General features: G+C 34.4%; 1 protein-coding gene across 1 annotated transcript; it reads right to left on the bottom strand.

Annotated features, from left to right (window-relative positions):
• Positions 1 to 11,712: 11,712 nt before the first annotated feature.
• Positions 11,713 to 13,674, bottom strand: LOC124372769. The gene has a single exon (XM_046831180.1). The coding sequence runs from the start codon at positions 13,368 to 13,370 to the stop codon at positions 12,312 to 12,314; it is 1,059 nt and encodes a 352-aa protein (XP_046687136.1). The 5' UTR covers positions 13,371 to 13,674; the 3' UTR covers positions 11,713 to 12,311.
• Positions 13,675 to 14,377: the final 703 nt, after the last annotated feature.

The raw sequence follows: 14,377 nt of genomic DNA, 5'->3' as shown, positions 1-14,377 counted from the left end.
ATGATGATCTCTTTGATCATCATCATATATCACATATCTTGGCAGTGCTCTCTGTACTCCTCCATCCTCTGCCTCCAGGGAGAGATGAGGATACTGGATTTGGCATTCATGAACATACCGGAAACAGCAAAAGTCATGACTTCTAGAGCTTCTCACAGGGGTGACGTTCAGTATTACAACAACTGCTGTCTCAAAGAGTGCATACAACATCACCAGAAGATCTTACAGTAAGTAAGAGTCATGTACTGTGAAAGTATACATAAAACTACTGTGTCATGTGAATAGAGAGGTATTCGAAATTCATATTTTACGGATGTTAGTATTTTTAATGCAATAAAATATTATATGACATTCTTATGGTAGATGGCATTTAGTGAATTAAAAACGAGTGAATTAACGTGTACGGGAAAGAAATCATACCGTTGAGCAGGTCATTGCTGTGTGGATGATTATGAGGATAACTTCTGATACACCTTAACGAGTTGAGGAGTACTATACCATGTTAAGGACAGCTATACACTTCAACATATCTAGGGTCTAATGAAGCAAGCAAAACTAATTTGTGGACTCCAGGGAGCAAAGAACACTTCGTAGTTGTGTTTATTCAAAATGTATTTTAACATTATGAAAGACCAAAATAATGCGTTATTCAACCTTCTAGGCGGTAAACTGTACATTTTTTTGAATTTTTGCAAAGTATAATAATCTTCTAAACACGGATACGTGGCAAAGTGATACTTTCCATTTAAGTGCACTAATATGCAGTTTCTCTTAAGCTCACCCGGTGTTTTTTTTTTTTTTTAGTACGCAAAAAATGTTCAATTTTCTACGGCCGATTTCCCTTCTGGTAGAGGGCGTGGGAAATGGTGACCTGGCAAGCGTAGCGATTCTTCCATCTACGCGGAATAGCTTCGGCCTCTTCTCTCAGTGCAACATGTGTTTCCTATATTTATCTAATGAAGCTTATTCGGAAGTCCGTGGTGTAAAGTTTGGAGCTAGGAGTAACAATGATCAATGATTTGGAAGAACCGAAAATGACAGTACATTCGGCAAAGCTGTAATTATACATTCTGCCGGTGGGAGCCAACGCCTTAGAACAACTTTGAAGATTTCACAGTCGAAAATAGTAAGTGAACACGCCACTGAAGAATGTAAACAACCGTAATATTTATTATTTGAGCGAGCTTGCGATGGACGGTTAAAACAGTCCAAACAGAGAAATGCGATCAAACTGCTATAACCGTTAGTACTCCTTTAGAACCACTTTCAGATACTCCTAGACAAGTTAAAATGTAGACTTAAAATCTTTGAGAAAGTAAATTTAAGAACTAATTATATGTATCCGTGAAAGGGGGTCGTAATTATGCAATTAGTTTTTAGAAATATTTACAACAATTAACTAATACTATACAATTGTTTTCTTTGAGTAATATACACTTCCCCATGTCAGCAACACAATCTGTGAAACTTAATTATTTAATTATCACTGTTCTGAGAAAATGTTTCCATTTTTCAACAAACAAGTGACATTTTACTTATCAAAGTGTGTTGTTGGATAAATATGTCAGCGACTGATTATATACCAAACTATGTGTCAATATGGGCATTGAATTATATAATTTTAATGCTTCTTGATAGTTATGAGAAAACGAGTTTGTTTTCAAAAACTCCATAATATAACAACTAAAATGAGGCTCACAACAAGCATTTTTCCGAGTCGAACCGTGAACATTGAAACAATTACTAAATGTTAGTAAAACAATACTTTTCCAATATGGTTTATTGAGTGGACAAAGCCTTTTGAAACTAAATATTTTATCACCAGACGACTCCACAAATAAATATTTACATGCTTTTCGTTACAATTTGTATTAAAATACCATACGGGGTAGATATGCAAATACAACACTTTTGTAAATATTTAAGCCAGTATGAAAAATTAGATATGACTACAGTTTAATTTTTGATTAAGTTGAGAAGAAAGGAGACTGGAATTTTCAATAGGGCCTTCTTTATTGTTTATGTTTTTCTTGAAATTGTGTTTTTATTGTTCTTTTTGTTTGCCAATATAAATTTTGTCACAGTCATCGCATCCAATTTCATAAATTCCTGATTTATTATAATTCGAAATTTTGTTTTTAAGGTTTCCTAAAATTTGGGATAGTTTGTTGCTTTTTCTGTGAGTGAAAGTTTTACTTGTATGTTTTTTATTTTCGAAGTGTTCGAGAAAGTGCTGTATGTTGTGGAAATAAATTCGTGTTTTGTGTTTTGAAGTGGGGTTAATGTTGTTTTATCTTTTCTAGTTCTTCTTTTCAATGCTTTTTTAGTAAATTGTTAATAAGTTAAGTAGTGTAACCATTGAAAATATCAATATTTTATATGATTTAGTTCTTTATTGTTAAAATTCTGTAAATCTTTTCCTTAACAGGATCGAAACCTTTGATTTCGAAAGGCCTCGTCCAAAAAATAATCCATATCAGATAAGTATTGATTTGCTAATATTTATTATTATTCAAACAATGGCATATTTTTTGTTCCTATATAGAGTTATACATATTATGGTCACGACTTATCGGGGCAAAATAAAGGCATTAGAAATCCAAAATATACCTTTCGTGTGACAAGTCAGTTTGTTAGACCTTATCTAAGTTTTCATAGAGAGTATGAAATGATGTAAATGACAAGTAAATTGGAACTTTTTAGAGATGCTCATCATAATTCTCTACAAAAATAATAACCCCTAAAGAAAGTTTCACAGTTGCTAAATTTCGTCGATGTTCAAGTGACGTAAATCTTTACTATTACAAAATAAAGAATCAGACAGTGAGTTATGTTTTACAAACGAAAACTACAGTTCAGCATCTCGTCTTTCCATTGATATTATATTGTATCAGAGTGTAACTTAGTCCCAAAGTAAGTTGTGAGTACGGTATATTGTATCAGAGTGTAACTTAGCCCCAAGGTAAGTTAGTGAATACGGTATATTGTATCAGAGTGTAACTTAGCCCCAAAGTAAGTTAGTGAGTACGGTATATTGTATCAGAGTGTAACTTAGCCCCAAAAGTAAGTTAGTGAGTACGGTATATTGTATCAGAGTGTAACTTAGCCCCAAAAGTAAGTTAGTGAGTACGGTATATTGTATCAGAGTGTAACTTAGCCCCAAAAGTAAGTTAGTGAGTACGGTATATTGTATCAGAGTGTAACTTAGCCCCAAAAGTAAGTTAGTGAGTACGGTATTTTGTATCAGAGTGTAACTAAGCCCCAAAAGTAAGTGAGTGAGTACAGTATATTGTATCAGAGTGTAACCTAGCCCCAAAAGTAAGTTAGTGAGTACGGTATATTGTATCAGAGTGTAACTTAGCCCCAAAAGTAAGTTAGTGAGTACGGTATATTGTATCAGAGTGTAACTAAGCCCCAAAAGTAAGTTAGTAAATACATTATATTGTATCAGAGTGTAATTTAGCCCCAAAAGTAAGTTAGTGAGTACGGTATATTGTATCAGAGTGTAACTTAGCCCCAAGGTAAGTTAGTGAATACGGTATATTGTATCAGAGTGTAATTTATCCCCAGGTAAGTTAGTGAATACGGTATATTGTATCATAGTGTAACTTAGCCCCAAGGTAAGTTAGTGAATACGGTATATTGTATCAGAGTGTAACTTAGCCCAAAAAGTATGTTAGCGAGTTCGGAATCGTCAGAGATTCGACGGTTGTTACTTATCAACTTAAATATCAAGTTGTTCATACATACCAGTCTAGTAGAAAATAAAATGAGCTTTAACACTGTTTAATTACACACGATTTTATATTGACACTGTAGCCGAGTTCTAAAATACAATACTCAAATTACTTTAATTTATATTTACTGTCAACGGAATTTTTGTATTTTATACTAGCTGTTTTCCGCGGCTTCGCACGCTTTTCGTAAGCTTTGCCGTGTATGAGCACTTCTGGTTCAAGTGAATTATATTCCAACGCCGATGTAGAATTTGTCTAGTTGCCTCGATCAAGAAAATCTGTCAAAAGAGTATTGTACACGTACGTGTACTTTATTACATAGTGGTCTAGCACTCAAGGTTTAAGTTCAACCCAAAAATGCACATTAAAAACACAATACCTCAAAACTTAGCGCCTTAAAATAGTATTTTGTTATTTAATATACATAACTGTCTCTTAATTGCAGTTTATAATGTGCAGGCGCTTTGTAAGCCTTTATTTTTTTCCAGCGTTGCCTGGTGGTGAGTTACATCAATGAGCATAGCATATAAACCTTCTCTGTGGAAAAATACATGTACATACAAATTGTCATAATGATCGGTTAAATAGTTTAAGATTCCATAAAGGACAAACACACAAACATGCATTTATATATATATTAAAGTACTGAAAAAGTAAGAGTTTTACGAGTGAATCTTTGAATTAATTTACCCACAAATTGCGACTTATTTGTTTCATTAAATTACAGTTTGAAGAACAAAATAGCTTTATATTTATTACAATGTTACTAATTGCTTGTATAATAAACGTAGACCTAGTGCGTTCTGTCTACACATTGAATATCTCGCCCACTTCTCACTTTACGTCTTGTATACGAATCTAAACTTTTTATTACTTTTATGCTGAATAATTTTATAGTATCTCTATCGTGAACAATTTTCTGTTGACTCAGTACACTGTTCTTGTTCAAGATTTGACGTTGAGTACGGTTTCAAACCAAAATGAACCGTATACGACACAAAAAGCGGATATGGTTTTGAAAGGTCGATTCAATGTGAATGTTGGGTTTAGTTCCAGTTCACCTTTCTCTTAGTGCGGCGTATGGAATATTACGTCATGTTAGTCCGAAGAGATCTATAAAAACAGTCGAAGATGAAGAAATCATCACGGACTCCTGAGTAACATTGGTATTCAGTGGTAACCTATTACCAGGACAACGTGTAACCAATAACACCCTGTTATTTCAGTAACAGGTGGGCTGAATGATTTGGCGTTCTCATAACGTCTTTCTGGTATTAGGTAACTCAGTAACTCGTTAACGTAACTCATAGCGGAGTTTTGGTAACACTTTTCTGGTATCACGTTACTGAGAAACCAATAACGTATTGGAGTGGGCAGGATGGTACAGGGTGGAGGTATTAAAATATCGGATTGAAAAAACAATGATAAATAAATAAAACATATTTACTTATTCTCATCCAATTGTTCGTTCTCATTTATCATTAATTATAAGTGGTATATTTAAAAGAAGTCTACTAATATAAATATTACACTGTAGTGAGTTAGTTATACTGTATTGTCCAGTGAAAAATTTAAATAACCCGTTTATCTTCTATTTATATATATATATATTCTAAACATTGCTGAGATAATTGACAGTCGTTCCTTCGTGAGCCTCTTGGGCGCATTATGAAGGTATCTATCATATTCCTGCCTCTATCTTTCGTGGTTTTTGCTAGGTGTTGATAAGTTATTCAGAACAGTTACTGTATACGGATGAATCTCGGTAAACTAATTAGGTTATAAAAAAATCACATTCGGTCTGTTAAAATTAATTTTCTAAGATATTTCCAGTATTGATTTAGGAGTGTAGAATCTATATATATATAAATGCAAATGTTTGTTTGTATGTTCCGTTATAACTCTGGAACCAATGCACGAAACATCGTGAAATTTTGTACAGTGATTCTACACGTTCCTACAAGTAACATAGGCATACTTTTAGAGAGGTATTTGGTCCAATTTTAATAGTTTATTTCATTAATTTTTTAAATATAAATTGTTGTTGATGTTGGTGTGTTTTATATTGGATCCGACAGACTGCGCTACGACACGTAATACAAAGCGAACTGATACTTTAACAGCCGATAATACTTTCAGCTGAAGTTCATCAAAGAGGCAGAAACATTTGTTTTACATTTAAAATTTAAAACATTTTTATTGTAAAGTGCTTGATCAGTAGTGTTTTTTAAATTCAGATTGCACCAATGATCAATAAACTATTTAATTCAAAGAAAATACTATTAAACGCTATTATGAAAACAGCCTCATTATACCAATCCGTGAATGTTTGCACATAAGGTAATCGAATTTGGTTACATCGAAGGTAAATGAAAAGAGCCGAAAGAAGACACTTTATGATCGAAACTTGGTTTCTTTGATACATTTTCTTGAAGGCACACTCCTAAATCAATACTGGAAATATCTTAGAAAATTAATTTTAACAGACCGAATGTGATTTTTTATAACCTAACTAGCGGGCCCGGCGCGCTTTGCTGCGCATTTCAATAATTTTTTTGCAAAAGTTGCCCGCGGCTTCGCACGCAATTTCTCGTTGAAAACAGTACACTATATTCACTTATTCTTTTTCTATCACATTCTAAACATTGCTGAGATAATTGATAGTCGTTCCATCGTGAGCCTCTTGGGCGTATTATGAAGGTATGTACCATATTCCTGCCTCTATCTAGCTGTTACCCACGGCTTCGCACGCAAATCTTAAGAACCGAAGTCCTTATATTACTTAGTAAATTTTTTTTTTTACTATAATAAATTTTAGATTAAATTAGTTATATCTCCGATGCCACGATTGAGCTTGCTTTGTTGTCTCGATCGAGAGAATATGTACACACGGAGTTTTGAGAACCATACTTCTGTCAAAAAAAACAACTAAGGTTGATTTTATAACATTCTTTATATTTGTAGCCAACGTAAGATAGTAATTATGATATCTGCATTGCTCTTCTGATCAAGCATGAGCATGGTTTATATTAAATAAATATTGCAGTTAAAGGTGAATTTTTACGTCAAATTTGAATTGTATTATCTGGATAGTAAAGTCTATGTTTAACAGTGATTGCAGAAACAGTTTAAAACAAAATTTGTCGTTTCTCTTAAGCTTACTCTATGCTTTAAAACTATAAGTGTAATATATGTTTACAAAGAACAGCTGATTAAAAATTTGAAAAGACGTTAACATATGTTTGCTGCAATGCATTTCTTATGGGTATTTCTGTAACCAGTGGGGCGGAATCCTGAATCGGGAAAGGGATGGGCATAGCTTATAAACCTTCTCCGTGGAAAAATACATATACGTACAAATTTTCATCATGATCGGTCCAATAGTTCATGATTCCATAAAGGACAAACATACAAACATTCATTTTTTATATATATAGATTAGTTTACCGAGATTCATCCGTATACAGTAACTGTTCTGAATAACTTATCAACACCTAGCAAAAACCACGAAAGATAGAGGCAGGAATATGATACATACCTTCATAATGCGCCCAAGAGGCTCACGAAGGAACGACTGTCAATTATCTCAGCAATGTTTAGAATGCGATAGAAAAAGAATAAGTGAATATAGTGTACTGTTCTCAACGGGAAATTGGTTGCGAAGCCGCGGGAAAACTTATTGAAATGCGCAGCGAAGCGCGCCGGGTCCGCTAGTAATTATTATATTTCAAAGCAGTTTACGATTACATTTTACTGAGTTAGTTTAATTTTCGTATGATTTGTCAATGCTGCCCCACACACGTAAATTTTGTCTGATTCATACTTGCAACTTAACGTCAGTACAGTAACAGCATGCTGCTAATACCGAGCGTTGGTCGGCTGGTAACACGTTACCACGGTAACAGGTTACTGGAACGTAATACCAACTAACCACGTTATTTTGATAATAGTTATTGACTAATACGGCATTTCCCATCTCTAAGTAGGAGTCAAGTCTGTGACATCGTCGGATTCCAGACGTTGCACTTAGAGGTATTTTTGAGAAGTGTGAGCCCAAAAATTGACATAAGGTGACAACACTGGCGCCATTGTGCGTAATAGCGAACGAAGAACGGTGACGTAAAATTCCAATTATTTTTGCATCACAACCTTCATTAAACTTTAATGCTATTGAAATCTTGGCGGAAGGCACACACATTACTCTTCTGATTGCTGCGCCAAAACAAAACGCAGAAAAGCAAATGAAATTGTGCTAGGCAAAACACCCCAAAAAGTTGACCCAACGGCTGGCCAACGTGATCTGCAGTACTAGTAAGAGAACTATTCCAGGCATCATCTAAACGTGGAATCAAACAACACGGGATCAATTTCCAATAAACAGGATAAAAATATCTCCATATGGTGTGCTTGCCTTAAATATTGATAACATGTTTGATACTAATCAATACCATGTCATTAAAGAAGGTAGAACAGGGCATAAGTTTTTATTTAAATTGAAGTAGGGCTTGTACAGACATCTTTTAATAACAACACTGCCTTGTGGGGTGTCATTGGAAAGGTATTTTCGACTTGTAATTAAAGAGAACAAAAAGCAATACGTACACACACACACACACACACACACACACACACACACACATCGGATGCAACCTCCAACTACTCTCATGTTCAATGTGAACCCATTCCGAGACAGCCCCGAATAATTCACACCTAGAAATGCCACAGAACGGGTTGAGGTGCAATCATATTGTACGCTGAGCCCAAGTTAGCCAGGACATCAGCTTTTAAGTTTCCAGACATCCCCTTATATCCAGGAACCTAACAAACAGTCACATTGTTGTTTTTGGAAGAAACGATTTGATTGTAATCTCAGACAAGTTTGGAGTTAAGTACACATAAGAGTCCAACGTCTTCAATGCTGCCTAGCTATCTGTGAAAATGCTAATCGTCTTACTCCTAAATCGCAGACGAGAAGAAGATCCTCCCGAGCACACTTCACAATGGCTGTGACTTCTGCCTGAAAGACTGTGGGATAAGGACCGGTATGGACCACCAGCTCCCTACATGGTCTCACCCCCACAATTCTGGCGCCTGTGCCACTTTTTTGTTTTAGAGCCGTCTGTAAACCATTCAAGCTCCTCTGGTGGAAGAGGATTCTTTCACGCCGTCCAAACTTCTATGGAAGGTATGAAAATCCTGAAGGGTTTTTCGAATGAAAATCTTTGTGGCATCTGATCCGCTACCATGTGCAGAGCATTTCCCTGAATCAGGATGCTAATTCTGCAGTGTCCCCTCTGCAAACTAAGACCGACCAGAGTCCCGCCTGTTAAAGCCAGTAGGCACTCCTCTTTCCGTAGCCTGAATGAAAATGTCCAGGAGGGGCGAGGTTGATGCAACGGTTGCGTCCTGCGCACTTGGAAAAGCCCCAATGATAGCAAGGCAAACCAACCTTTGGGTAATAGCCAGAGCGGCTACCGTCATTTTGATCTCCGTTTTTGTCCACCAGACAAGAGCCCCAAATATTAGTGTAGGTCTAACCATGGAGACATAAAGCCAATACAAAAGCCTCAGCTCACGTCCCTCGATAACCCTTTCCAGATAGGGTCCCTAGTTCAGAACCCTATCAATTGTATTACACTCAGGTATTTAACCTCGGACTTTAACGCAATGGAAGAGCCTCTCAGTAAGAATGGACCAATACCCTGCAACTGACGTCTCCTAGTAAAAGCAACTATGGCAGCCTTGGCGGGGTTGACACTAAGGCCCATCCCATCACACCAGTTCCCCACCATCTTCAGAGCAGCATTGGCCAGTTCCGTGACTTTTGTGTTGAATTTACCACTCACAATGATCACAGTGTCATCCGCGTACCCCTGTGCAAAGACACTACTATTGTTCAAAGACACCACTAGGTTCCACCAATAGGAGAGAGAACGCCACCCTTGAGCGTCACATATTTGATCATCATTACCACGTCTATATACCGCATTGACAATCGCCTAAGTGCCTATTGTTAAAAGATTCTTTGATGTCCACAAAGACACCTGTGGCTACTTCTTTTCCTGCCAGCGCCTTCTCAATCCTGCATACCAGTTGATGCAGGGCTGAGTAGCATGATCTTCCTGGAGTGTAAGCATGCTGATTTGGATGTAGAAGACACTCCAAGAGATATCCCTCCAAAACAAACATAGCAATCATCTCCTTATTATGCAGGAAGAGTTAGATGCAGGAATTAGCCAACAATCAGTACCCAGAATACTTAATGACAATAAAACGCACTCATCCGACTTGCACTACATCAAGAACTGAATGGGGATAACTGAATATTTTTCACAAGGTTTTAAGTTGTGACAAAAGCAAACTTCTAGAGCAATGAAGAAGTGAAATGTCACATTAGGATCTGGGCTTTTGAGAATACACACTGGATGCGAGAGGTAAAAAACCAAAAGTACTAGATCCTTTGGTGTGGATTTTTTAAAGAGGACACTTGGACAGAAATATGCACAACTTCCTCATCGATTAGTTGCCTAATTTATCGTTGAATATTCCAGAACAATTTATCCAATGTTGACCATAAACTAACTAGTACAGCTAAATAAACAAAGTTCAAAATAATTAACTTGTTTATTTCTGAGTTTAACCCTATAAAGCAAATTATTTAAAAACAAATTCACCCAGTTAATGAAATAGCATAATTGTCAAAATAAACTAAGAAGATGCCGGTTTTTGTGCCTTTTAACCAAACTGCAACTTTGAACACTCATTACTTGGAAACTTGTGACCCAGTTATTGCACCAAATTGTTTTTCAAGATAAGTAAAAATGTACTGTTTTAGGGCGTGTAATTTAGAATAACATTCTAAATTATTATTAAACTATCATCTTGACTTTTATTCTAGACCTGCCGATAAAAAATCTCTGCATTAGTCATGCATGTTATGGACCTCTTAAAGTCATTATGTTGGGTGGGTAATTTTGTAAACCACTACTTAAATATCTAATTTTTAACTCAGATTTGATTGAGAAGGTTTTGTTAATTTACTGCGAACGACGCCTTCAATTTGCATTCTACGTGTCAAACAATATTAGTTATAAAGGAGATCTACCTTCTTCAAACTGTAGGTACTCAAATGTAATAAATTACTCTATGTAAACATTGTTTTATGACAGCAAAACCATATGTTTATTTGATTTAACCACCATTTTCAATTTGTTTACATTTATAGTGTTGTACATTCTCAAAGGCGTAACTATTTAGTTTTCAAAGTTTCACCTATTAGACGTCTAAAAACATACAATATTTAGAATTTGATTCCGAAGACTCCCTTTGAAGCAAGAAACTATGCTATATGAAAATTCGCTGTAATGTGCTTTAGCAATAATGCACCAATTACAGCTCTAAATGTTCTAAAATATTTAATACATTTTTCAGTTTATAAGGAAATAAATATGTAAATAGTGTCATTGTTAATGTATTCTGCTACAAGAATTGTACATTGTTAGAAAATATTAAGTATTAGATATAAAAGGCAAAGTTACTATCTAACTTTTACTATAAATTTAAAGACTGTTATAAAACCCATCTTGGTTATCTTTTGACATAAGTAGGTTTCTCTGATCTGTGACATGGAAAAAATCAACTATGGAACAGAAACTACTAAGAACGAAGTAAATTACCATAAATATACATTTTAACGTATTTTTTTATCGTGGCAAGAAGGCAAATTCAACATTGGTGTTGGAAATATAATTCACTAAAACCAGAAATGCTCATACATGTACAAAGCCTACGACATTATATGCGAAGCCACGGCCAAAATGGGATTTTCAAAACTTTACAGACCAGTGAGTGTGTAGCCAGGAGAATTTTTGGAATTAAGAATAGGCCTATGTATTAACCAGACACCTAAGAAAGAGTAACTTAAACACATGAAAACACATTTAATTCACAAGGAGTTATTAAAATTACAGCCATAGTTATGAAACATATTTTATTAAATTAAACGTCATTACAATTAATTGTTATAATGTTTCAACTGCAGTACCGTATATACACAACACATGTTATATGTAATAATTAAAATTACTTGATATATTAGATTTAAAGTGTTAGTTAAATCAGCTATTTATGTACTTAAATCTTTAGTAAAAGAACTAGATCTTACAACTTTGTGTTAATTTTAGTATAAGGTATGAAACTATTTATATATAAAATTACTCAGCTGACACATATTTTGTATCTTAACAGTTATTTTAAATTTAATTAATTATATAAAATCGTTACTAGTTAATTTATTGATTCATTATTTTGCAAATAAATGGTATGAAACTAAATAAATATTATCATGCAACTAGTTATTAAAAATTAGAATTTTTACTTAATTTTAAGACATGGTTGCATTTTTATATGATTACTTTAAGCTACTATAATATTCCATTATTACTAGAAGCAAAGTTATACCATATTCAAATGATTAGTTTACTTTTAATGTATACCTACCGCCACAAGTTGTATTATTGATGTATTAAAACATTTTTTCAGCGAAGCATTGCAGTAAAACAAGTATCTTTTTCCTTATGGTTCAGGCTTCATATGCACCATAACAATAATAGTGTTATCTTTTACAAATCCATTTGAATCATCCATCAGTTTATCCCAAGGATAGAATGAGCTTAACCCACTGATACGTTTATTTTGGTTAAATGTATTTCTTATGTGTCTCATAAAATTTGGCTTGCCTTCTTGGTTAAAAAGAATAAATTTAAAATTTAAATTAATCGACCAACAATCTTCTGAGTATCCTTTACATTTCAGAAAAAAACCGAAGTCACCTAAGTTCCATCCATTTTTTCTCAAAGATATATTCCATAAGTAATTCTCGAAAAAGAATTTGGGAGATTCTTGTTCAGTAGGCAGGTTTTTAATATCATTTACAGTATAAACAAATGTTTTATTGACTTCCATTTTACATCGAGAATCAACTGAATCAGAAACACTTTTTAGCATTATTGTACTTCTAGTACCAAAAAACTTACATATTTCATTCACTTCTTCACAAGTCAGTATGCCAGTCGGGACTACTTTTTCACAAAATTCTTCACAGGTGAAAGTGCAGAAACGTATAAATTTCAGATGTGGAAGTATTTGCTTTCTCAAAACCTCTCCATCGTCTGAATCTGTAGTGTGTTTTGCCCACTTGACCACAGCCTCCCAAACACTGGGTTCACTTATATTAGAACAGTCTGTTTCTACAATTAACAACAGTGCTTCAGCACTAAGCTGCAGAAACTTTTTGGAAGAAACAATTTGGTCCATTTTGGTTCCCAAAATTTCCATAGTCAATTTCCTTATTTTCTCATGTGAATAACAAAATGAATTTGAAATTGCAAAAAATATATTGTCAAAGTCCTTTGGAAGCAAGTCTAGAATATGTGACACAACTGTTGGTTTTATCTCTGTAACTAAGTACTTTTCCACTACGTAAAGCAAATTGACACTGTCACAAAACGAAAGTTTTGGGATCACAACACTACTGCCTCCATAAACACATTTCATGAAATTCCAGAAAGTTTCAGGCTCAATATCTACGACTCTCACATCTCCCTGTTCAGCCAATTCACTGTTACCTAGCATGTTCCGTAAAGGTTCACTGTATGCAAATAGCAAGACCTTTATTGCTCCGATCCTTTCAGTGTGTCCTAATTCTGTCCCCAAGACAAAGAAGCAATCATTTCTAGACGTGGCAGTTAACCAGTACTTGGTATGGGGTGGTAAATCATCGTCCACTTCCTTTTCTGCAACACAGTTTGATAATGTAGTTTTTTATTTCAAAATATCATTACACTAATATCACTCACGACTAACTGATTAAAACAAGAGTATTTGGCACTATACTTCCAAATTTATCTATTAAACTATCTATCATTAAATTTAGAGTAGCACTACTTCATTAGATTGTCTCAAGGAAAAGTAACAAAACACCACATTGGGTCTAAGAATAGAACTGATTGTGGTATCTGAGCTTACTCCCTGATATTGTATCTTCAAGCACAAAGATAAGTCTAACCTTTCTTGATTACACCATTGGGGGCTCTAATTAGGTCTGTGGAAGCCCTTGTAATCCCTCATTCTGAAAAATTCTACCATTGAGTATTTTTTTGTTAAAAAATTATTTTAAGTACTAATATCATTTATGCTTGATTAGTACATATGATAAACCATTGATTATTTAATAATTTATTGACACAACTTTCTCAAATTATTATATACACTTAACTCAAATAACTCATTTAATCTTTAATAACAATTAATTTAGTGTAAATTAAATAAATTACTTTTTCACTTACTATGTCTCACTAATTGTGAACCTGTGGTGACTGTTCAAATTTGTGCAAAAGTGCCAACTTGACTATTTCCAGATGCAGATGAAAATGATAAATTTGTTTATGATAAAATAGTAAATGGAATATGATAAAAGGAAATATTATATTTCAGTTATCTTGTACCATGGAACAGATCATAGAAGTATTTGCTTCTCTAAAAACATGTAAATACAATATTTATAGTTTTAGATAGATTTTGAAACAAAATTATATATTTACTAGCAGTCACCCGCCCCTTCGCACGCAATTTCGTAGTGT

Source organism: Homalodisca vitripennis, unplaced genomic scaffold (genome assembly GCF_021130785.1).
Source record: "Homalodisca vitripennis isolate AUS2020 unplaced genomic scaffold, UT_GWSS_2.1 ScUCBcl_3992;HRSCAF=9861, whole genome shotgun sequence".
In the NCBI taxonomy this organism is placed as follows: domain Eukaryota; kingdom Metazoa; phylum Arthropoda; class Insecta; order Hemiptera; family Cicadellidae; genus Homalodisca; species Homalodisca vitripennis.
Note: the sequence above shows the minus strand (reverse complement) of the source record. Positions and strands in the feature narration are given on the sequence as shown.